Below are 25795 nucleotides of genomic sequence, written 5' to 3'. Positions count from 1 at the left end.
AGGGCAATGCTGCTTTGAAGTACAAATCTCATAGACGACTAATAAAAAAAGTAAAGAGGTGCCACGTTTTCAAGTCGAATGCAAATGGAGCTCATTCCTTTTTATCTCGCAGTTAATTATCTCTTTGAAAAGGCACGGTCACGGTGACGAGAATGTATTCAAATGAATTGTAAAGCTTTTAAAACGAATTAAGACGATTATGGATCTTCCCTCGCTGAAAATATGTAGATGCAGCGGATGCGCTTTGTGGGTTATATGCGGTAGTTTCGTGAACATTGAAAATCACAGCTGGTTGCGATCAAGAGGAGGAAGGGGAAGGGTGGGCGGGGAGTTTGTGGGTGTTGCCCAACCGTGCCTCCGTTCTCTCCATGTGGGAGAGCGGGCTGCGGTTTTTGTAGTGAAAAAGCATTGAATCTGTACGGGCGCAGCCGCGATACATTTTAAGAAAAGCCGTTTTCAACACGGCGAAGAGAGGTGGGATTCTTACTTTCCGTAGCATGCTTTTGGCAAACACAGCTTTGCGAGGATGAGCGGGCGCGTTCTCAATGGGAAAATGCTGCAGCTGCCGGCTCAGCGCGTTGGAAGGACAATGCACTTTCTTTCAAGGTAAGAGACGGGTCTGATCTGATGAATCTACCAGTACTCCGGCTCTAGCGCTTCTGCCACCGTTGTGTGCGGAGCCGCTGTGGCTTGTCGTGCGAGGTCAGTGGATCTGTCCTACGACGTAGCCTACAATATACGGTTTAAATTGAAGTAAATGCGGGAAAATAATTTCAGCTGTAGTACAGTGCAGTTATCATAACGGATGGAAAATGGAATACGATTATCAGTAGTCTTCATATCGTTGTAGCCGGTGGATTTGCTCACATTTCTTTAGGGAGATTAAAAATGAATTAGGTTAAACGTCATTTTGCATGGGTTCTTTTGCCAATGCATTTAATCTTAAGGGCTGTCTGTTCTCTGTCCTCCAATCTATTGTTTGCATCAGAGTCAGGAAACACTACAAAATCAAGGAAACGCTGTTTCATTGTGTTCGCGGACACGATTTGATGAGCTAATTGTGTGATATTTATCTTAATATCAAAATCCAGCATTTTATACCCGCTCCAGCAGAAATACAACCTGTAAGTTCCCCATAACGATAAAGGATAAGATACAATCAGTTTGTCTCAACAGAATGCAGAATGAATAATGTGATTTCTTTGCTTTGTGTGTAATGAAATTTAGATGTGAATGGCTCTTAGGATGAACAGTTGTTGCATTATGCAAAGATATATTCAAATAGTGTGTGACTGTGTGTTTTGGGAGGTTGGGAGTGTGGGTTTGTCTTTTGATGAGGAGGACCTCCTAGCTCTTCTGAATACGATGACAAGTGGCACACAGGAATAGTACCTCGGTGCTTGACTGCAGTATTGCTGAGGGTGACCTGGATTCTTCTAGGTTTTCTGTGGGTGGGGATTCAACCTCCGCCCCCCCTTCTCACAGTTTAATTTCCCGTTTTGCGCTGTGGAATTACCGGTTTTGTGACAAGCGCATGCACGTTGAACACTTTGGACATTTTTGTACTGTTTATCTTACGCACAAAAATATATTTGCATTACGTTGTACATGATTTTAAGAGACCACAAGCAAATAGGGCACTGGTAATGACAGCTTTAAGAGTTGTATGTTGAGCCAAATGTGATTTATAGCTCATGTCTGTTGTGATGAGACTTTGATGAGCCAGATCCGTCTAGAAGAATACTAGCAAAAACGAGGCAACAACGAACCCTCAAGCCCTTAGTCACCCCAGGTCCTGGAAGTGAACTGCGGGTGAGGACTAAGGCAGCCTGGTCTCAGTGAATTAAGACTGACCCGCTCAGTCATATAAATGTTCCATGGATCTCACTCCAGTTTTATTTTACCAAGAAATCTGTTTGCATCAGGCTTAAACATCACTTGTGGCTGACCTCCTCAAGGGCATTGCCTGGACAGGCTAGCATTGACAAGACAGGCTAGCATTGACTGGACAGGCTAGCATTGACTGGACAGGCTAGCGTTGACCGGACAGGCTAGCATTGACTGGACAGGCTAGCAGTAACAGGGAAGGCTAGCATTGACAGGACAGAAAGGGGCCCCTAACTACCCCACCCCAACTACCCCACCCCCCGGTGCAAGCAGGGCTTATTGATTTTGACCTTGGAGTGTGTGTTGTTTTTCCCCCTCCTTTCGGATGGCTGACCCCAGATCAACCCTTTATGTAAACCCATTAGCGTGAGGAAGGGCAATCAAACAGTCAGCCGCGTGGAAACCAAGCGGGTGGAGGCTACAGCTCAGGCTTGGAAAGGCGGCATCGAGGCAGCGATTCCAACGATCCAACGGGGAGAGGGGGCCTCTCACAGTTGGCAGTTTGACCCTTTTATCTGTTTGTTTAAGATTGAGCATTTGTCTTAAACACCTGTCCTTCAAATAATGAAGATTTTTTTTCAAATGGACTTTACAACATGTACCACAGGATTGAGCTGCTTCCACCTGCTTATTACTCTGTCATTGATCGCAAAACTGGTCGTCAACATATCCAATATTTTATCGAATGAACTTTTTATTGTCAAATGGACGTTTTTACCTCCCTCTTAGAGGAATGGTGATATCTTTCCAAATTTTATGAATTCAAATGGTAATGTGTAAAACAAATGCACATGTCCGTTTCATTTCAAGAGATGCAGACCTGTCCGCATCGTAACATTTACCCTGTTAAACACCCCCTATGGTCTGGTAGGGCCCCGGAGCCTTATTTTGAAGTTGTTAAACTTTACAGTGGGCCTGTATGGGCTAATGGTTTACAGTTTCCTGTGGTGCTGGAGGGAATGTGAGGCCTAAATGAGCCACCAGCGGCTTATGTTGATGGGGTAAATATGGTATGGTCGCAGAGCTCTTCTTTCCATGCCTGTCACTCGTTTTGTAAATGGGCAAATTGCCACGATGTCAGCACTCCTTGGCTTTAACTGTGAACAGGTGTGAACATGAAAGGGCTAAAGCAGACTACGGTATGGCTTCAGGGACAAAAAGCGCAAGGATGACAGGAGGGCTGGATGTCACATTGATCTGTAAAGGTGTGCGTCATTGACTGTAAACATCTACCCATGCTGATGGATAGGTGTTTTAGGAGCCGTGCCACAGACTGAAAGATGGTGTCTTTGTGGTTATGATCAACAGTGCACCAAGGCCGTTTGGTTAGGTGGAATCAACTGTGCAGTCTAACTTTGCAGCTCTCCATGTCATTGTACAGCTCTGCCGTTGGTCCTTCATAACTGGGTCAGAGGACGCAGTTGAGAGCGCCCGTCCCACCTTCGGTTTCCTTTGGATTCGTGGCAGGTGGAGCAGATGGGAGCGGGCTCCCTGGTTTACTGACAGCGGGACCTCATCGGCCAGACTGTTTACGTGTTTCATCTCTTCAGTCTTGTAATCCGGTTAAGATCTTAGCGCGGTGATGAGAAGAGCGGGGTTCGCTGTAGAGGTCTGGAAGGGGGGTCATGCAGAAACTGTCTCTGAAGAGAGGCCGTGAGACCGAGAGGCACGGGCTGAGCTCGTTTGGGTCCAGGCCACCCCCCTGTCTCGGCGAAAAGCCTGCCTGGTTTCGTCAAGGTCGTTTGGGCAAGTCGGAGAGGAACACCAGCTGCTGATTACGTTCTGTTGCTCATAGAGAAGGCTTTCTGTTGACCAGGTAAACCCATATTTTCATTAGGCGACAGCTCCCGCTCTTTATGAAGGCCGCTTTGTGCCTTCGTAAGTCAGCTACCGGCTAGGGAGAGGACTTCAAAGGCCTGAGACAACATGTCATTAAGCAGTAAAAGTCACCATACAGGAATATTCTGCCTTTTTCTTTTTTGCTTTGGGGTAGAAGCTGCACCCTCCCCTGCCAGCCACAACACCTATTGCCTTAAATGTCCTCTGCTGCTTTACTGTCTGACTGTTCTGTTAAATATTAGCCTAAATCCATGCAGGCCAGCTTCATTCAAAAGATGTCGGATCGTAGATGCTTGCTCCCTTGAATTAATTTAAGGTCCTTTTCCCCCTTGAGGCATGACTGCTACTGTCTTTAAACTACGAAACGGCAAAAATAATTTACCCATCATGATGTACGATAACAACAGTGATAATATGATTATCTGTGATTAGTGATGACAGGTTTGAGTACACTTATTGTTTGAGAAATGGAATTCAGCCAACTCAGTATTTCAAAATGCCATCTTACAAGATCGGAAAACGTGCCTAAGTAGGCTAATTCAATGGTAACAATTCTTTCGGTATCTTGTTAAATCCTTTTATTAACGGCAGCGGTAGCTGACAAGATTGCTGAATTGTAGATACAGACTGTTGGATGAGAAATAAGAATCTTTCACTCCGATGGTTTGATTGTTACTATTGGAGGAAAATTAGCTAAGTGGCGGGACACACTGCTTTTATGTCTTTTATTATGTCAATGAATAGCTTAGTACAAGGTTAAAAAAATAAAAAATAAAAATAATAATCATTTTATTGAATTTGATGTGTTTCAGCATCTTTAGCATTTCTTCCTGCATTTTAGCGCAACATTGGTCTGTAAGCATGACATCGATCTGTAAGTGCGACATCAGTCCTTAACTTAAGCACATCATCTTTCATATCATTCTGTCTTCACATTAGGTAATCAACACACAGCAACCACACATTTTTAATGCCTTTCACGTCACTGACAACCATTTAAAAACAAACAAGCTTTCTTCTCTGTTGATTTGTGGCCCACCAACGCATTGTTGTCTGTTGCCAAAGTTCTTTTGTTTAGTTTTTTACTTCTAACAACGACTCCTCTTTTTGTTCATGGATCACATTCGAAGACATTTGGCTCGATTGGAAATTCGCCTTTCTGCGGGTTTTCTCTTTGGTTTATCTTGGAAAGGTTTAAGTCCCTCTGGGTTTCATAACAACGGTGCCAGCTTCCAGAGCAAAGCCTCGCTCTTGGACTGTGAGGCTGGCCATTGTGCACGCTTCCATCAGGCGGACGAAAGCCGTTGGTTCCTCCGGTTTCTCTTGTGTGAGCCACCAGCCTCGCTCGTGTTGTTTAGTGCAGTCACCTCACAGCAACCTGCAGAAGACCGGCAGGTTACCTTTGCACTCCCACAAGAGAGGAAACCGATTCTTTATCTTCACCGTGTGCCTTTTTGACCCTTTCTGAGTCGGTAGCATGTTGAACTAATTCTGACCTTGTGTGTGAGAGCTCCGTGTTCTGAATGAAATCCAAGATCTTTTTAGGACTTTTAGTCTATGGCTTCTCTGTGATTTTTTTTTTGTTAGACTTAATAATTAACTTTTTGAAGACCAGGAAGTAGTTTTGTTCGTTTGATAACTGCTTGTTTATTGGACCGACGCTTGTCTTGCGGAAACCTTTGCGGACGCTTTCCTTTTTTTCCTCGTGGCCTGACGTCGTCTGAGCGGACTGCTGGCTGAGCAGCAGGGCTGTGGATCGAGGGGACATATTGTGGGCGGCTGGTGCAGACTCTGCACCAGACTAACCCTTCCTGGGCAGTGATGCAGTGATGACAGTGCGGCTAGCGATATAATCTCTCGGCTGAATTCGCAGACGCCAAGGCATACTGACACTGCTTTGGAACGGGGACGGAACACAAGCGTATATCATTGGAACCGTTTAGGCCATTTTAAGTCCAGACCACTACGGCTGTGAGAAATGTAACCACGTTGACCTGTTCTTTGGCTCTTTGCTATTTTGTTGATTCAACAAGCGTTGTGGTCTACATTTAGGTCTGCAGAGCATCTCCTTTTGTTTTTTTAATCACTGTACAGCCCACCCTCCTTTGGATTAATTTAGTTTTTATTACTTTGTTGAGAAAGGCAGAAAGAACACAGAGACAGAATGTTCACAGCGTGTGTGTGTCTGTGTGTGTTTGCGTGCGTGAGTGTGTGTGCGTGTATGTGTGAGCGAGCGTGCACGTGTGTGTGTCTGTTTCTGTGTGTGCGTCTGTGTCTGTCTATGCGTGAGAGTGAGTGTGTGTGAGTGTGTGAGTGTGTGTGTCTGTGTGTGTGTTAAGGCTGTCAAAAGTGCCATAAAATTGAGTTTGAATATTAGCTTTTGTAATTAGTTAGAGTTAGAATATATTCGAATATCATATGCCTATAATTCACAAAAATAAACTGCGCAATATGCACGTGACGCTCCCTCTAAACTGGCATACGCGTTATTTTCCACAAGCGGGCAGTAGAATAGAGGACATCGGTGAAGTTTCATACTAGGTTACTACATCTGGGGCCTCATTTATGAAACGTATTTTAGACCAACTGTGTGGTCCGTACGTAGAAAATCACGTCAAAGTAGTGATTTATAAAATTTCAACATGTATCGATTTGACTGTGGAAATGGTTGTGGCTCTACGTCAGGTCTTCACCGGCGAAAGCACGCAAGTTCATTTTATAAATGAGCCCCCTGCAGTTTCTGTAGCCTAATGCGCAAATGAATAAAGCACTTTCTCGTGGATGTAATTTGCCACAACTCTGCATTTATTAATCACAATAATAGGGAAATGATTGTTTATAGGCAATCCCTGGTTATTTCTTAGCACAAAAACTATTCAAACGCCTACCTGTAGCCTTATTACTTACTCTGTTTAGTTTGTTTAACTTCTTTCATCATCCAATTTTATCAAAATCTTCTGAACAGAAAGGAAACATAGCCTGCCATGGGAACATTATTTAGCCTAAATTGTTAGCTGACCAGATCCGTTGAATGAAGTGAAAAAAGAGACTGGCTCGCGAGGCTAGCTGACCAGTAACGTTCGGTGTCCATGGGGCTGAAAGTATCACCGGAGGTTATTGGCAAGGAAAACCAGACGATCCACTTGCTCTGGGTCCAGGGCAGAACGTTTTTTGTTGTCAGAGGAAGTAACGTTAGCACAGGAAATGAACTTTGCGTGCATGAATATGATTCGCCGCTTGAAATTAAATCCTGTATATTCATGTTAATTACAAAACGCGGGATCCAAAACTAATATTCGAATGCTCAAATTTAGGTTCGAACTTAAAAAAAGAAAAATTTTTCGAATAGTTTTCCAACTTCGAATATTTTTTCTGACAGCCCTAGTGTGTGAGTGTGAGTGTGAGTGTGTGTGAGTGAGAGTGTGTGTCTGCTCCTGTGTATGTGTGTGTGTGTGTGTGAGTGAGAGTGAGAGTGAGAGTGTGAGTGTGAGTGTGTGTGAGTGTGAGAGTGTGTGTCTGCTCCTGTGTATGTGTGAGTGTGAGTGTGAGTGTGAGTGTGAGTGTGAGTGTGAGTGTGAGTGTGAGTGTGAGTGTGAGTGTGAGTGTGAGTGTGAGTGTGAGTGTGAGTGTGAGTGTGAGTGTGAGTGTGAGTGGGTCTGCTCGAGTGTGAGTGTGAGAGTGTGAGAGTGTGTGGGTGTGTGGGTGTGTGGGTGTGTGGGAGTGTGAGAGTGTGTGGGTGTGTGTTTGCTCCTGTGTATGTGTGTGTGTGAGTGAGAGTGTGAGTGAGGCCTCCAGCTGGTCCAGCAGCTGTAAGGGGCAGCAGACGGGCCTCCCCTCCGCTCACAGCTGTTTTTGGTTTACGCCACGCGGGGTGGACCGTTGACCGTTTAAAGGTTTCCCTCCCTCCCTCCCTCCCTCCCTCCCTCTCTCTCTCTCTCGCCCATTCAAACGAAAACATTTGAAATGATGGCGTGCGTGCACAAATCAACCGTCAAAGCTGGAGTGGCGCCACACAAAACAGGAAGTGGCGGCGAGCCCCAGCGCTCGGCCGGCTCGCCGGGTTCCCCCCGTCCCGCCGCCCCGAGTCACGGTCGGGCGACGCGCGGTGGAAAGGACCCTGTCGGGGGGGGGGGGTCATTTACATTGGGTCAACAGCTCGAGGGCCAGACTCCTTCCTGGTGCGCCTTCTGCTTGGATCCGTTAGCCAATGAGAAGGCCTCCCTCCACAGGCCGATCTCCCCATTCTCCGTGAGGCCAGTTCAAGCGAGCCAGGCTCAGTCAGACTGCTTGGGTTTCTCCCGCTCGTGTCCAGCGATGGCTGAGGTGAGCCGAGACCGAGGAACCCCGGGAGATTTCCGGAACATTCCTTCCCTTACCTCGGTGAGAGATTGATAACTACCTAGGACTGAGAAACCTGCTAATCTTGGCATTTTCATGGCCACCTCTAACGGTGAACCCCTTCTGTTAAATTTCCCTAATATCTGGGAGAGAGAGTTTCATTAAATGTGATTTAGTACTCATGTTCCTCATAAAGCTGTTATTTTTTGGCTGTAGAATTTCACATTCTTCCCCAGCCCTCATGCATGGTGCCAGATCCTCTTTGTTTAATATTTTACCACCAGTGGTTTCAAATGCTTGATTTTACGCAACCACTTTGGAGCTTGAAGCAATAGTACCATTTTAATGCCATTCAACAGAACAAGTTGTCAGCCTGTTAGTTTACTGTAATAATACTGCTCTCAAGTAGGCCATTTGAGACGTGATCCACATTCAGATTTTTTTTTGAAGATGCAGGACTTAAGCTTAATAAGTAAGTTTTACATGAAGTGGCTGGTTGGACCTGAGAACCAAATCTAACAGTTTTATACTGTGCTTAAACCAGCTCCAGACCCCAGGGTCCTACACCTTCGATGTTTCAGCAGTTAGAAGAAACTTGTATCCAGAGTGAGTTAGACAGCTGAAATTTTATTTTTATATTTTGAACACAGAATTCACTTATATTTCTAGATATTTTCTGAAGAAATTTAGGTGAAGTACTTTGTGCAGTGGACCTGTCCAGGGTGTCTTCCTGCCTCTTGCCCAATGCATGCTGGGATAGGCTCCAGCGCGGCCCACGATCCTGACCAGGAATAAATGGGTTAGATAATGGATAAATGGATGGATAGATGGGCTTTGCACAATTTTACGATGACACTGCCTCATCTGGAAATTGAACCTGATTTTACGACCCTAAAGTTGCAAGCCCAGTTCCCTAAGCATTATAACACACTGACATTAAAATAGTTGCACTGCATCTTGTCGGTTGGACTCAATGCTCGGGGACACAATTATACCTTTGAAATCCATGAAAGACTGATGTTGTTGGTTGCATCAGTGTTGCCATCGCAAGGAGGGGGCTTCTGATTCGATGCCCTGATTGTACTACCATTGTACCTTTGCGCAAGACACTTCAGTAAATATCCAGTGGATTAATTAAGTAAAGTAAAGTAAGCAGCATGGAAAGAAAAGTTATGTAAATATATAGACAATGCTGTCTGGTCTTTTGTCAGCCATGAAGCTTATGTAATGTTTGACAGGATATTGTTTTTAAACCTATGCTAATGGCTGTCTTTCCATTAGAGCATGTGCAATTAGCATGTTTACTGACTTCTCTGCGGAAGACAAGCTTATAAAGTCAGTGCTCTTGTAGTTAAATTCAAACCACACCTATTTCTGTCAGTTTTTGCACATACACTTTTAAAGTATTTCAAACAGGTAGTTGTATTGGGTAAAAGCTTCATTTTGGAGAATCTGGCGGTGGATGGTGTGAATCAGACGTCATTTTTTCTAGCTTGTGTCTGTGGTGGTCTTTTGTGGGTTCTGAGGAATAAAAAGGCTCAGCAAATATCCCTCATGCTAACCCGGAGTCACATTTCATTGCTTTTCTTTTTGGGATAAATTTCCGCAAAGGAAATTTTTGGCAGAATGTGTCTTAAGTCTTAAAGACAGAAACAGCGTGGAAAGGTCCTTGCAATGTAGCAAAGATCTGTAGCAGTAGGCCAGAAGGGAGCCACATCATCACATTGGTAAAAATGGATTGATCATTTGAGGTTATAAAACAGCTGGAAATTTCCTGCAGACATTCTAGAAATTCTAGACAAATGTAAAATATCGCTAATGTGTTCTCCACTCTCTAGCAAGTTGTTTGGCTGTTGGTAATGGTTTCTGCTTCAAGTGAAACATTCAATTTATTGGTGGATTGGGCACATTAAAAGGTGAATAATGATTGCATCTCTGTGGCTCAAGCCCCTTTGTAACATTTATTGAGAGGGATTTTCCAAATAGGTTAACAATGGTGTGCTAAAATACTATACTAGTATATTTATGGGTGGGTGATATGGTAAAAAAAAAATTCATGCTTTATTTATTTTTTGATTTGAACATGATGCATAAACACAAAACAACAGATAAATAACATAAAAAATCATGACAACATGAAAAACTTTTAAGTTTATAATAATAGGCTATATATTGAAAGTCCCTAGCATGAATAATTAACATTAACACATTAACTGTTTATAATCAGGAAACGTTTGGGATACGGGATTTCAAAGTTTAGGGTGTATACACACTAATATTGATTAATTCTATTGATGCATAGTGCATTTATGTTTGATATCATGAAACTGCGGTTAGCACACAACTCTTCAGGTCTGTATCATACATGCTGCGACCTAACAATATAGTGATTCAGTTCAGTGGTGGAATCAGTCATCATTGATTGGAACTTCATTACAGGCTGTAATGATTTTCCTGCTGTAGTTCACAGCTGATCAAGTCCTTTCAAAGCAAGCAACGCTGCTCAGCGTGTCAGCAGATTAGCCGTCATGCTTGGAGTAGCAGCGAGTTATATAGAAGTATACTATCATTTTTATTTCGAGTAAAGAGGAAAATTGTTATTTGATGAAAGATGCCACAAGTAATCCTGAAAGACGAAGTAAAAACTGAATTTTACAGCAACAGGGAGCGACACAGAGATTTATGACCATCGTTGGAGGCTCTTTATTAAACATTTTAATACCTTAAATGGGTGCTTTGTTCTTCTCTGACGTGAAACCACAGCATCTGGGTTCAGTTAACCATCACGTTTGATAATGGCGACATTTATATCTCGGTGCGTAGAGCGCGTGTCCCGCTGAAACGGGGGGTTCCACAGTCTGGTTTTCGTCCGTTTACGGAAAGGATCTGGCGCGCCGTGGATCCCCTGCTCTCGCAGTCCGAGCGCAGTCCAGCAGCGCCCCGTCAACTTCTCTCTGTGTGTGTCAGCGTTCCCAGACCGCTCTGGGTGGTATGAGCAACGGACCCCCCCCCCCCCCCCGCGCACACCCCCCCCCCCACACACACACACGCACACCCCCACTCCAACAGCGGGAATGTGCACTTTTTCCCTCAGACCATGGCTGACATCACAGAGCGGTCGCCCAAACACAAAGGTCAAGACAGCTTAAGGATCTTACTTTTAGGAAGAAGCAATGGTCTGGTGAGCTTGAGTGTAAGATTATGGTCGCACTGCCAAAAGTACGATTTGATATCTGGGTTCGCAGGAAAGAAAATACACACTCAATGCAATCTCTCTTTATAATTGTTTATTGCTTTCCCTGAAACTTTGTGGAAAACGGGTTTACCTGGCTACCAGCCTACCACTCAATAGCCCATAATTCTATTGTATTTCTTTATTGTTTTTATGAAATGTATAGCCTATTACTTATAAACCCATCTTAGATGACTGGGTGTTTCAGATGAACAAATGGTCTGACAAAGAGAAAAGGGTAAGTAAAACTTGAGGTTTCAGACATTAGGCTTTCAAAGTCAATGGTGAATGATGATTTCTGGCAACAGTCAAGAGTTAATTTACCGAGAATGTTTGAGAAATACAGAAAGTATAAAATGAATGACAGGATTCCAAGTTAAGTACACAAGTGGGAGGAGTGTGTGATACAGACCTTAGGGTGGCAGACTCAACCCATGTATGAATCCCCCTGGCCCTGGGTTTGATTCCCCGCCATGGCGTTTTCTTTAGCGATGCCCTCTCTATCTGAAAACGCTCTCTGCTTAGCCAGCAGCATGGCAGAGAAGGCAGTCCAAACACTGCTAATTATCCCCGTTGAATAGTCATGGCTCTGTTAAAGATGGACATTGTGCCGCATCACAGTTTGAAAGGGCTAAGAGAAATGTTACAGTTGTTGGTGGTACTGGGAATGGCTTTGGATATGTGGTTTCTACACATATCTGGTCAAAAGCAACTTCGCTACATTTGGGGTGGGGGATTGAGGAATGCTTTTGAGAGTTAGGAGAAAGACGCACGCAAAACAATAGTCTTTCAGCCATTCTGGTGTAATGTGTAATGAATATAATTATGAATCCCCTGCGAGATACCTCTGCTGGCAAAAATGTAGCCTGAGAGCTCTGAGAGACAAGATATGATGTATGATGGCTTTCAGATGGGCTGGCAAATAATGAAAAACAGTTAAGTGCTTCAAAACAAAAGAAAAGAGAACTTCAAAAGTACTTTTCTGCTTACACTCAGAACTTTAAAACAAGGATGTTTTTGATATTTGGAACCATTTTTAAATGACCAATCTCATGCTGAATTAACAGCATCAGTAAAATATCAAATAACTGGGTGTAAGACTTTGTTTTTCAGCACCAATCCATTAACATCTGATTATAGGAAACTATGTGTGTTAGCCTCATAGGTTCCACTTTCATGTTACGTGTGCCTCCATCCAGCACTTATAGTAGTTTGCATCATTATCTTGATGTTGTAGCTTGTCATGCCTCCTAGTTTGACTTAGCATAGGTTAGGTCAGAGTAATGTTTATTGTGTGAACTGGACTTAATGTGGTCATGGTTATGGATAATTGTTACTTAGTGAGTATTGTACCTTATCGGACCTGTGTTTTGTAGTTGTTCCAGTGACCTTCGTTATGCACTTATTGTATGTCACTTTGGATAAAAGCATCTGCCAAATAAATCTAATGTAATATTTTGAAAGAAGTAAATGACACTGTGATTTGATCGACTAAAGAAAATGTAGCTTTGCTCTGATCAACAGAGGAAGTAGGCTATGTCGACCTGTCTTCAGGGGCCCTGTGGAACCATCCGGAACAGGTCCTCTGGAAAGAAGTTTCCTTTGATTTCTTAAGTGAGCTTTCTGTGGGAACATTAGTTGGCTGCTGACAAAAGTCAGGCCCTCATTTTGAGGTGCATCGTTCTCAACGCAGGTCTGGAAATCTGTCTGAAGTCCTGGCTCCTGGGCAGTGATGCAGCATGGCTGAATCCTGAGGTGACGTGATCTGAATTTGAAGTTGATTTGGATTTTGTTCTTGAACGGACAAGCAACTTTGTCAGCGAAGGCGTTTGTCATTACGGGGAACACAACCTTGCCCCCCTGCCCCTGTCGTGTTCTCTTAGGGCTCTGAAGTGCCCTGTGTTTGGCCTCTTTGGCGAATGTTAGCGAGCAAAACTGGCCACCAGGCTGGTCATTGTCAATTGAAGAAATTTCACGGACAACAAAGTTCGAGGCCTTCCACGCCCTCCCACTCCCCATAATCCTCTGTGCTTAAGAGTTCCCAACGGAGCCGGCCATTGGCTCTGATGTCAGACCGGATTATCTGAAGTGGCAGTTGAAGCAGGGACAGGTGGGTGGGGTGGGGGGCTGGGGGTTTGGGGGGGGGGGGGGGCGTGCATTTCCATGGTCCTCAGGTGGCCCCTCTCTTTGGGCTGTCAGGAGCGATTGCCACGAGGGGCCTCCCACACCCCCGCCCCCCCCTCCCAGGTCTATATTGGTAAGGGGCCCCGCTTTCCTGCTCAGGCATAATCCCTTTGACAGATGGAATTAATGGGAATTACGGAACCATTACTTCAAGCTGATGAATAATCCCCCATAATTCCCATTGTGTGAGCAGGTCTGACTCCGGTGCGCCCACCCGGTACACATTGTTATTATTTTTTTTTTTTGTTATGATGTCAGCGGGCTCGACTCGATTTGAGAAAACCGGAATAAAAAAAAGAAAGTTAATCTTTGTTGTCGCATGAAGCGCTGCCCGACTTGACAAACAGCCCATTCTGACATCCTCTTTCATGCGCAGTGTGCGCCTGGTTTTTGTTAAGGCTTTGTTCTGAAATGCACCCGTCTCTGCTCTGCTTTTAAAAGCCCAGCCTTACGCTTTTTTAAAAATAGCCACACGTAAGTCCGGCAAATGAATCCAGCGAAGCTCAATAAATATTCTTTTAACAGAAAATCAGGTGCTCCAAAACGGCTGCACTCCGTCTGTTGTTTTGAAATCCTTCTGTAGCTGTTCCTGCTGTGATTGGTGAAGTACCTTAGCATCTTTAGCTCGACCGCTCCTTGCATTAAGCTAAGCTGGATAGCTGGCATGCTACCAGACAACACAGTCCCGGTGTCTAACCACACAGCAGTTAGTTCTTCACGGTTTAGCCGGAAAGGTAGCCCAGCGGCCCGTTTCAGAGTCCATCTGCGCTGTTAGCCACGGCCGTCTCCGTCTGCTCTAGCGATTCATCTCGAACCTCTGCAGAAACGCTTCCAGTGAGCCGCAGTAGTACCTGCGCTGGCTAAATACACATCGGCGGAATCCATAGTCCTGTCCCATCAGCCTCGCTGCTGCGGACCCACCCGTTGCGTGCGATCGGATCCCGCTTGGTCCAGGCTGGAAGGGTTTGGACGCAGAAAAGGCGCTGGCGTGAATTTGGCCAGAGTGTTTGTCAGGCCCAAGCCAGCCACAGTTGAGCTAAAAACGTAAAATTAGGTGATAAAATGAAGTCACCTGTTTTTTTTTTAAATGCTAAAAATGGTTTGTTTGCACATAATAATTTTGTTCCTGTGCATTAGCGTTCCCTGTGTGGCGGTGGGGTATGTGCAGAAACGTTTGGTTGAGGCCAAACGCGCGCTGGCTGTGCGGCGGTTAAATTGATTTGCTTGAGCGGGTTTTCGTATCACAGCTGTTTTGGATTCCGAAAACACTTTGTGAGGGGAGCCAGGCTCTCTTTTTTTCTTTCTTTCTCAATGAAGGCAGAGACCTGGTAGGAGTTTCAGTCCGGGCCAGTTAATTAAGTCCACTGGTGCGTCTGCATATTGATCCTTTGAGATTAAGTGATAATATTACATTTCAAGCCCTAATGAAGGTTTTTTTTTCTAAATAAAATGCAGCTCTGAGACCTGCAGATCCTTGAGTCAAAGTGTACGGTTTTTGCTTAAAATTTAGCTCTTGCATTAAATAAAAAGGTCCATGGAGAACACTGTTGTCTGTGTAGATAGTCTGTACATTGACTGTACATGTGGTTAAATAAATTCCAGGCTTTCATGTTTTGGCGAATATTCATTTTTATTCTTTGTCACAAGCATGTGGCTTCTGCAGCTTTGATGGTGAAATGACGAATTGTACAATTTCTCGTTTCATTCCAGATTTAACCGTGAATAACCCATCCGTCATGGTGAACCCAGTCACTTTGCATTTTCTTTTTGAGTCACGCATTCCCCTCCTCCTCTCCTCTTCCTCCAGATATGAAATTCCTGCTTACCTGCATTACGTCATGTCTGGATTATATACTACCCCCCCCCCCCCCAACCCCCCACCCCCCAACCTGCCCTCCTCCTGCCCACGTTTCCTTTGGCGCTGGATCTAAGGGCTCTTGCTTGGAAGGTGAATGCTAAGGGCCCAGAAAGAGCAGGACTTTCCCCCGGTCATCTGTAGTGCTGGTGCTGCACCTGCCTCGGTGTGCAGACAGAAGGACAGCATTGTGCGCCAGACTCGTTAGTGTACTCGCTAGGTTTGTGTGGAGGAAGTAATCTCAACATTCGTGCTTTCTCTTCCTTTTTTGGGAGGAACATATCACAAAAATATCACAATGAGTGGTGCAGGTTTTATGTAGATCTTGCTCAGTTAATAAAACTTCACCTATTGTGAACTGTTTGCGATATGTGCGTTTGTGCCGGCTACCTAGGGATCAGTGTTGAATGAGACACTTGGGATTTTGTGAAAGAATGCGACTACTATGAGCAGCGTGCCCCCACTCCAGCTGTGCTGTAACATCTGTTCTGGAGGTCATGCTGGAGGCCCTGGTCAGCTTCAGCGAGCCTCAGGTTCAGCAGAGACCCTGCTAAGCCTTGTGGGAAATGGAGTTTTATACTGAGTCTTCCTTAAGGAGACCAAGCAGCTTCAACGGCCACTCAGGGGACTGCCTCTATTCCCCCCTCCCTTCCTGTACCACACACGCTGAAATCCATCAGACTCCCAGCATCCTCAGCACCAGTACTCTCAACGGTGCTATACTAATGCCGTCCAGCGTTTCCTCCCCTACTGCAGGTGGAGTGTGTAATCGAGCCGCCTAGCCAGCTAGCCGCTCAGCTCGTCATAGGTGTTACCCTGGCCCCTGCAACGTTTCGTCCACGTCTGCTCAAATGCTCGGATCACGGTGGTTCGAAAAAATCAGGAAAACGGGGGGGCCCTGACGGTGGTCCCTAAGCGTGCCAAGGAGCACTGGATGTGTGTTTGAAGGTAACCGAGAAGCCAGGCTGATTAAAAACTGACCCCTGCCTGCTTCCTGTAACTCCAAGAACAGCGTTCAGCAGGTCTCATATCATCAGCCTGTATTTGCTGAAAGCAGTGGAGGGAGTTAGAATCTCGCAGGATTGCTTTTATACTGCAGCCATCCTGTCAGCAGCTGAAACAGGCCAGCGAGACAGGTGTCTGGCAAATATAAACTCGTCTTCATTCAGGAAACATGTTTTTTTATAACCTTTTATGGTGTCTGCCTTTGCCTGAAGAAACCCACAAATCTTTCAGATCTGTCCTCGTAATGAGCCTGCTTGCGTTGTGAATTAAGGCTTTTTTTCGGGCCTTCTCTCCTTTGGGTTGTTTGTTCTGAGTGAAGACAAGCCACGACAAGTAACCAGTACGAAGACGCACTGCACCTTAGAAATGGACCGGTTTTGCTGAACACATTTGCCCACTTATAACACTCGGCAAACAGTAGTTTATTAGAAAAATGTAGGCTAGATGGCGGTTTTATTGTTATTTTTAACAGTGTTCAAGATTTGTGAACATACAAATTCTCAAGAAGATTTGAGCTTGGCCTTCTAGAAAATTCTTCTTCCCCCTCCAGTTTCCATGGAGTGTGCTGTGTAATGGGGTTCCTCCCAAAGGCTGTGGGTGAATGGAGGCTTCGACGGTGAAATGGCTGCTCGTGTGTCACTGCTGATCAGCGATCAGCGGTGAGCTGCACCTGCCGAGCTCTCTTCTGACGGACACAGCAGGGCACCCGGCTCCACGGCCTCTTGAAAGACCGTCTTTTGGTTTTATTATGAAAAAAAAATAAAAAATCAGAATAGTGTGTTTTGACTTTGGCTTCACTGCAGATGGGGCTGCCTTTCTTCCAGATAGCCTAATTGCCGGGTTACTCCGAACTTCGCTTCAAATTGGATGGGAGTGGCGTCGTTCAAAGCCCGTGATGTGAAAAGGGGAAAATCAAAAGAGCAATCTGCTTTCTATTCACCACCGCTCTTTATCCAGGGGCGTCTCCCTGGCGCTGATGGGGGAAATTGCCGGAAGCGGGACCTCTAAACTCGAACAAGCCATTTTCCTCATTTCGTGCCACTTCGTCGCCATTGGTTACGATCGACGTGAATTCATTCCCATTGCTTTGGCAACCGTGGAGGTGTCTTCTGAAGCTTAGGAACGTTACCATCTGGAGTTGCACCTTGTACATTCCTGATATCCCTGTACTCCTGAGCTGCTATATTTGGGGAGATGATGGGATGGGCTTCATGAATACAGTGTCTCCTTTTGGCCGGCAAGGTGGCGCCGACAACTGAGCAGGTTCAGATGAGCCGACTCCAACGTGTAATAATGCTATCACCCGGTCGCCTCGCGTCCCCGCAGCTAACGCCAACGTTCAGGTTAGGAGAGAGCCCTTAATCTCTGAATCTCTCCCGAGTCGACAGGCTTTTCACACTGCGCCCCTCTCCTGAGTCTCAGGGCTGTAATTATTGAGTAGTGTGATTCTGTGAAGGTGCTGTCGCTGTGTGTGTGTGTGTGTGTGTGTGTGTGTGTGAAGGTGCTGTCGCAGAGGGAGGTTGGCTCTTGTGTGTCTGTGACGTCAGAAGATGTGCAAAGCCTGGAAAAAAGCTGTCAAAAATTTAACCCATTGAAGCGGCAATTAGCCAGAAATCTTTTCAAGATTTCCTTTTGTCTTAAGAAGAAGAGAGAGGAAACATGTTGCCCGTACACGTGCATCTCCATGCCGTAGCCCGTCTCATTTCTGCAGGATGGCTGCTGCTTGTTCTTATGCTCAGGATTTTTCTACGTACGCCTCTCCTATTTACCCACTTGAGTCCAAAAAAAACTGAATCGCCATTTTCTTTACTGTTATCCCTGGCGCAATAAGAGGACCACACCGTGTCTGCTGCGCTGCTTTGTCATGGCAATGGCCATCCCTAACCTGCTTCGAGCCTGCAGCTCTCCCTATGAGTCCTTTGGCACTTTTTATTAGTTAATTTATTTCAGCTTCTCTGTGCTCGACACGTCGACTGCATTCTTTATGACGGATGTCAGCTATGGACAGGTTATTATTATGCTCTGTCTTTTGAAAAGCTGACACAGAGAAAGGTTTGATTACGGCTTGTTTTATTATAAACTATTAGTGTATAAAATGATTTACTGCTTCAAAAATGAAAGGCTGCTTATTTGACTTTGGAAATTTGGTTACCAACAACTCTCATTCTGCAAGGGTTCCTATCTCCTGGTTCCTGAGGTGTGTGTGTGTGTGTGTCGGTTATAATTCCTGAAGTATTGTACTTGGTACTACAGTTTAACTGCCTGTTAATTTAATTAGGTCAGACCTCACACAGTAAATACACCTGACATGTATAAGCATATTTGTGTTGCTGTTATTTTTTAAAATAAGAGTTCAGAAGCATCAACCCTTGCCCACTTATACTTATATAATTCGATTTCCACAGGCTGCTCAGTGAATGTGTCGGCCTAATTGCAGTTGAGCTCAGTAGACTTATTCTAACACAGCACAGCACTGTCTCTGTGGACATATTATGCTAGATCAGATAATTTACAAATTGTTTGCGTTGTCATGCTGGAGTCTGACTCTCAAAGCTAGAGACAGATTACCTTCTAAGAGATGCCTAGCTACTTGTGTTTAACCATCACGCTTGACCTGGCTTTCGAAATCTGCTTTTCAAGCCCAACCTGATTTTTATTACTTAAGGCAGACGGCAATATGGTGTCAAATGGGCCCTGTCAAGTACATGCACGCGCAGGTTTGATGGAAACATACCCGCCTAATTATCCAGCTCATGTCTGTGTTAAGTCCATAACCAAGACTGCACCATAAATCTGTCGGGACAATCATCCAAGGAGATGATCATTTCAGACAGTACAGCTCATTTAGGAGAATTTAGGCTCTTTTCCCTGATCAGTTCTAATTAGATATTTAATGACCAGCCCAGGACATGCACGGACATATAGCAATCTGATTAGGCTAAGGCATTGTAGCCCCCTTGCACACTTTAAGATTGATTTAACTAGAAGCTTCACTCACTGAAAATGTAAACAATGGTTTGCTTAACAAATGGTTATTTCTCTTATAATGGGATGTGGCCTTTGCATTGGCCTACTTTTTTCCCTTCCTTAAGCAGCCATTAGCCTCTTCTTCATTGGCCTGATAGAAGCCTCTGTCACTGTTTCTGTTCTCTTTTTAAATGGGTGTATTAGAAACCACAAAGTCACAAAAATAGTGTTGGAACAAAGTTGTCATTTAAGACAAGGCTGCAGGTAGAGGTCACATGACTCCTGGGTGAATGGTGAGACAGGTAGAGGTCACATGCCTCCTGGATATATAGTGAGACGGTAGAGGTCACATGACCCCTGGATAAATAGTGAGACCGGTAGAGGCCACATGACTCCTGGGTGAACAGTGAGGCAGATAGAGATCACGTGACCCCTGGGTGAATAGTGACGCAGGTAGAGGTCACATGACTCCTGGGTGAATAGTGAGGCAGATAGAGGTCACATGACTCCTGGGTGAATAGTGAGGCAGATAGAGGTCTCATGACTCCTGGGTGAATAGTGAGGCAGATAGAGGTCACATGACTTCTGGGTGAATAGTGAGACCAGTGGGTGCTGTTTTTCACGGCTAAGGTATTGATGGGTATTCAGAGTGCTCGACTGCCAGTAGGTCATTGCTGTTCCCAGGTCAGCCGTGAACATGCCTGTTTCCATCTCACCTGCCTGTGAAGTGAACTGAAAACTGGTCCTGGACTAGAAGGAAGAAGTCATGATGTACATTAAAAAAAAAAAAAAAGGATTTGATAACTACTGGTACAGTTTGTGACATTTTTAACTCAGCAACCAAGTTACTTAATGTGGAGCCCAATGTATGGAACAGAATCCCAGCATATAGGCTAGGTTAGTGTTTAGTAGAAAAGGGCAGCATGAGCAGAATTCTGATGAGCTGTCTCGCTGAGTGACAGCTCCGTGCCTTATCTGGGTCACACTACGGCAAGTCTTTCCCATGGCTCTGTCATTGGATGCAACCCTGGGACCGGGTAAGGGCAGGGCAGCCTGACACAGACTGGACTCTGGTGCGTCTTGCAGGCAGTTTGCTGTCAAAGGTCATGTTTGGAGAGTGACACCAGGAGAGATGTTTTGAGATTAGCTGAACCTTTTTTTTTTTTCCTCTTTTCAAAAATGTCATCTTTCTTCAGTCGTCCTGTTCCTTACTACCAAAAATGCATTAGAAATTAAAATTCCATTTCATGCTTTTGTACATTCTATTATGGACGTGTGTAATCTTTTTTCCTATAGGACAAACTGGCTTAAATTTTGTATGTCCTTTCCATGTTACACGGAGACATTTCTTCTCATGTTATTTTTCACAGCACATTTGTGAATTGTACCTGTAAAGAAAAGAAGAAAAAAAAGCGTTTTAACAACTCAAATTTACATGTCTGAAGTAGAAAAACATATTAGAGTGTTGTTGTTGGATACATTTTTCTGAAACCCAGATAAGAGACACATTGGGTCTTATTTTAACTGAGTACTACCCCCTGATAATTTCAGCTCTCTGTGAATTGGAGCATTATGTCTGCGTCGGTGTAATACCTAAAAGATTCCGAAGGCGTTTTTAACCAGGGTGAAAATAGCAGCCGGTAATTAGCCCCACTGTGGACAGTGTTTTGAGAAAGCCGGGACTCCAGTGTGCCGGGGGGGCGGGGGGGCGGGGGGGGGGGGGGGGGGGGGGCGGTGAGGTTCGCTTTAGCAAGCTGCTGAGGCATCGAGACGTCAGTAATGTGGGGCGGGGTCCCCCAGCCGAAGTCCTACTGCTCTTCCCTTTAAAACAGGGGTTCCCAACGTGTTTTCTGAAGCGATGCCACATGAATGTTCACAGATTTACGAGACCCCAACACCGCACCCACACACACGCCCGTGCCAAACAACACCCTTCAGCCGTGGCTATACTGGCGATATACCACCACCTCTCCTGCCTCACTGCTTTATTAGAGTTGGGTTGTTGTGATGTTCCAGATATAGTAGCCTACATTTGCATTATTTAAAGAGAATTATAATATACATTTCAAAATTTTCAGGCAACCCCGTCCTCAAATCAGACGACCCCACATGGGGTCGTGATCTACAGGTTGGGAACCCTTGCTTTCAAAGCTCTCACCAGACACCCTATAGCAGTGGTCTCCAACCCTGGTCCTGGAGAGCTACAGGGTCTGCTGATTTTCACAGTGACTCTGCACTTCATGAATCAATTAGAGCAGTTGATTACACAGTTAACTCAACTCATCTGGTGTCTTGGGTCTCAGCTGGGTGCTGATTTTAAGGTGACAACAAAAACCAGCAGACCCTGTAGCTCTCCAGGGCCAGGGCTGGAGACCACTGCCCTATAGGCTTCACTGCCTCAGTTCAGATGTGAAAGTAGCAGGCCAGTATGGAACTGCATAATCAATGAAGGATATTTGCCTGTCCCATTCACACAGGATTAATTGATTTGAGCCTGACTGGCATCACTATAATTAGTGATTACTGCAAAATGTAGGTGATATTTCATGTAGGCACATCCATCACTGATTATATATTTATGTATGGTTTCTATTCTTAGTTTTATTCAAAATATATAATTAGGTGTTGAATTCCTTGTGTTGGCAGACTATGTCTAGAACAGGGTTAACGTTAGCTCGACCTTAATCTCCGTTCTTCTTGGATCTCTCTTCCGCTTGTGCCCAATAAAAATCCATAGCTCCTGACACGTGAAGACCTTCCATGCCACGGAGCTCTGTGTTTCTCACTGAGGAGCGACACGTCTTAATATTCAACTGAATAATTCAGGAGGCGGGTTCAGATATGCAGCGTATGCCCGAAGTCTCCAGGAGATGGCTCAGTCCCAGAATTAGAGTTCAAAATTAGAGTTCATAAAAGAGTTCAGATGCTGTGCGCAAGGTCACTCTTCTGAGTAGGGGAGTGTAATTCGTGTTCAGGAATCTAGGTTAACACAAGGGCAGTTCTCAGCCCTGTTTTACAGGTGTTGGGTGGGTGTGTGTCACCTCCCTTTTCCTGATGATTTTCCTGATGTCATCATCTGTGAGAGGTGGCTATATTAACGCTTCAAACAAGCGTATCATTATAAAGACCCCCTTCACAAGCCTCTGTTCCAAAGCCTTTAATCTGCAGCACAGCGTACATCTAACTCAATAATGATTGTTTGCAGAAGAGATCTTCCTCAGACAGGACCTTACGCTCCCTCTTTCAACATGATAGACTCTATTCTATACTTCTATTCTAAATGGAAGAACCTTTTCTTCCATTTATTTGCAAGGTTTTTGGCTTATCCAGAGTGACTTGCATAATTTACTTTGTTAGATATTTGTTTTACTAAATCAAGCCAAGATCAGTGCCTTGCTCATTGTACATTGGTGTAGTGGTGATACCAATCCTGGGAATCTTAAAACCTCCCTGGGCTACAGTGTGACCCCTGTAGGAAGCGCTCAACCGAAAACGGTGTCGACACCCACCCCCCCCAACCCCCCCACATCCACTGTAGGACACTCGCATCTGTTCTGCCCTCACACAGTCTGGCATACAGGTCACCCTGCCAGTGTCCTCACCAGGACCCTGTTCCTCCTCAGCCATCGGGCCAATCAGCAGCTCCCTCCCCAGCCCCTCTCCTCCCCTCGGGCCAATCATCAGCTCCCCCTCAGCCCTCAAGCCTATCAGCAGCTTCCATCCAACCCTGCATCACTACATCCACGGGCAGCACCGGCCTCTCAACACGGAAGCTGTCTATTGAAACTCCTTAAGCTGAATACAAAATGCAAATAATACTAAACCTGCGTATTAAGAATCTCTTCTTGCTTGACATAATGAAAGGACAGTTCCTTTGACGAGCTGTCAGAGGCGTGGTGTGCTGTAGAAGGACCCCTTTGTTGTTGCCGTGATCCTGAAACGACTGCCTGTGGTAGTAGCCAGTCTGGAATTGCTCTGTGTAGTACAGTGCTCACAGTCAGCGACAGTGGCAGGTTCCATCTGACATGGCTTTCATTGGACATGACTACTGTTCTTGGAAAGGGGGGTTTTGGGTAAAATAAGGGTGGCTAGCCCCTCCCTGTCCTACCCACCCCACCCCCTCTTCCTCGCCCAGGCTTTGTTTATTCAGACCTGGTGCGTTCCTGTTTATTCTTCCGGAGCATTCTGCATAAGTGCGGTTTAATCATTAATGCGACATCGGCAGACAGACAAAGAAACGTGTCATTGTTTATTTATAGCCGGGTCTGAGGACCACGGCGTTCGCTCGGCGAGCAACCGAGCGTCTCGGCGCGGCGTGGCGGGCGACCGAGCGTCTTCACGCCCGGCCGAGCCCCCGTCAGCCCGACACCCGGGCCTCTCTCTCCGAGAGCGACGCAGATAAAGATTAACACAGTAACCTGGAGACGCTGATTGGCGGACAGATCTGACAGTTGGTTCACCTGGGGTGTCACACACCCCCCCCCCCCCCACCCCCCGCCGCCTGCTGCCGCGCTGTTGAGATGTGATTGGGAGTAACGTTCATGGCAGGTCGTGATTTGCATAAAGACCTACGGCTAGTAGCAGCTAGCGCATATGAAAGCGCTCTGCAGAATGTGTGTGCCGTGTAGCTTAAACAGTAAACCGCAATGGACGACCGTTTTGTATTTAAATCTTTAATGTTTCTTAAGCGTGTCTTGAGGCCGTCGTTTTAACTGTGTGCGTGGCAGGGCCGACGCCTGGCCAGGTTAAATGTAAATCCCACGTAGAAATGTGGAGTGTTCTTCCAGACGTGGTAATAATAGCTTCTCTCATGTCTTCCTCCATCAACGCAGCTGACATTGCTGACTGTTCATGTGACCGCACATGCAGACAAATAAGCACTAAACGGGCTTCACTTTTAGTGCAGTCAAAAGGTGACTTGGGAAGAAACTCATTCTATGCACTCCTCTAACACACTCCTCCTTTGTTCTGTCCATCACACACTCCTCTAACACACTCCTCCTCCGTTCTGTCCATCACGCACTCCTCTAACGCGCTCCTCCGTTCTTTCGCAGCTGGGACGAGAGCAGCTCCATCAGCAGCGGGCTGAGCGACGCCTCGGACAACCTGAGCTCGGAGGAGTTCAACGCCAGCTCCTCCCTCTGCTCCCTGCCCACCACGCCCGTCGGATCCCGCTGCAACTCCGCCATCGCGGTAAGAGAGAGCCGCCAACTCCCACATGCCCTAGGGCTCCTACCGGCCCGGCTACAGCCACACACGCTTCAGTCTGTTTGAGCAATAGCGCCCGGTCAAAGCTAATAACGCATTACAATAGTTATTACAATAACTTCCATCTTTCATACAATAATGCATCCTTCATACATGACAAAACTGGAAAAAAACAATAAACAAAGAACATTGAAATTAAAGCAAGAGTAAATTAAAGAACGTGTAAAAATACAGTAACAAAATTGACATGAGCTGGTGATAAATTCAATGATAAAGAAATTTAAAACAGCAACAATTATGTGAAGATTTAACGTACATATACTCATGATGGGGGCTGTAGTCTTTTTATTGTGACTGCCAGCTTGATTGCCTGCTTTTGGGGGCTTTAGGGCATTTGACAGACCAATATTTTCCCTGATTAAGGTTTGAATGAGCAAACATATGATTTCTGCACTGTGCTAATTGGGGCTTATGAAGCACAGCTGTTGTGTCGTGATTTCCTTCACAAGGTGAAATACTAAATACTAAGCTAAATACTGAAATACTGAGCAACGCAGTTTAACGCTCATTTTAGTTCCGTTTAAACTTCATTTATGATATGTATGCTGTGCACGTTTTAAACCACGGTGGTCTTGGGTCAGGTCAACACAAAAAAAAAAAAAGAAGAAACTCTTGTCAGTTACGGGTCAGGTAATGTTCTGTCAGATGGCCTAGATTTTTGGCCCGAACCGCACTACCGTCTTACCAAAGCCTGTTGTTCACCCTATCAGATGAGCTCTGGACCTCAGGCCTTGTGTGGGTCTGAGCCACGGAACTTCTCGCTTTTTTCACTCTGATAAAAACCAGACGCCCCCCTCCATTCACCAGCCAGGCATGGCTAACCCAGCCCCACCGCACTCATCCCCCTACCGCACATCTGCTCTCTTCAGTCCCGGGGTGTGGTGATGTGGCGTGGGGCAGCGTGACTGCACGCATTCATTCATGGTCTGAGCACCGAGCCCTGTGCATAAATGAGCCAGCCAATCCTGCTCCTCAGCGGAGGCAGAAGGGCATCTTTGTGGCCAATGCCGAGCCAGTGGTTTTTCATTCGATGCAAAATGCTTCACGCATTACGTAGACCGCGCTTGAACGGTCAAGGCAGCCAACTTGGAATTCTCTATTCTGGAAAAACTCTGCGTTGGAATAGTCTATTTAATAGACATCACATGTCCATTAAAACAGGCATTTTTCCTCCAGCCATTATGCTTAAATAAAGCATATAGAACAATCATTCCTAGATC

The 25795-nt window shown here is 45.5% G+C and overlaps 1 protein-coding gene across 2 annotated transcripts in view; it reads left to right on the top strand.

Annotated features, from left to right (window-relative positions):
* Positions 1–333: 333 nt before the first annotated feature.
* nav1a (neuron navigator 1a) overlaps positions 334–25795 on the top strand; it is a 74536-nt gene continuing 49074 nt past the window's right edge. For both annotated transcript variants that reach the window (XM_035381556.1, XM_035381555.1), the window contains exons 1-2: positions 334–606; positions 24362–24500. In XM_035381556.1, the coding sequence (XP_035237447.1) occupies positions 527–606; positions 24362–24500 (219 nt within the window). In that variant the 5' untranslated portion in view covers positions 334–526. The remainder of the gene's footprint in view (positions 607–24361; positions 24501–25795) is intronic.

Source organism: Anguilla anguilla, chromosome 11 (genome assembly GCF_013347855.1).
Source record: "Anguilla anguilla isolate fAngAng1 chromosome 11, fAngAng1.pri, whole genome shotgun sequence".
Taxonomy (NCBI): domain Eukaryota; kingdom Metazoa; phylum Chordata; class Actinopteri; order Anguilliformes; family Anguillidae; genus Anguilla; species Anguilla anguilla.
The sequence above is the reverse complement of the archived record's forward strand: the minus strand, read 5'-3'. Positions and strand labels throughout refer to the sequence as shown.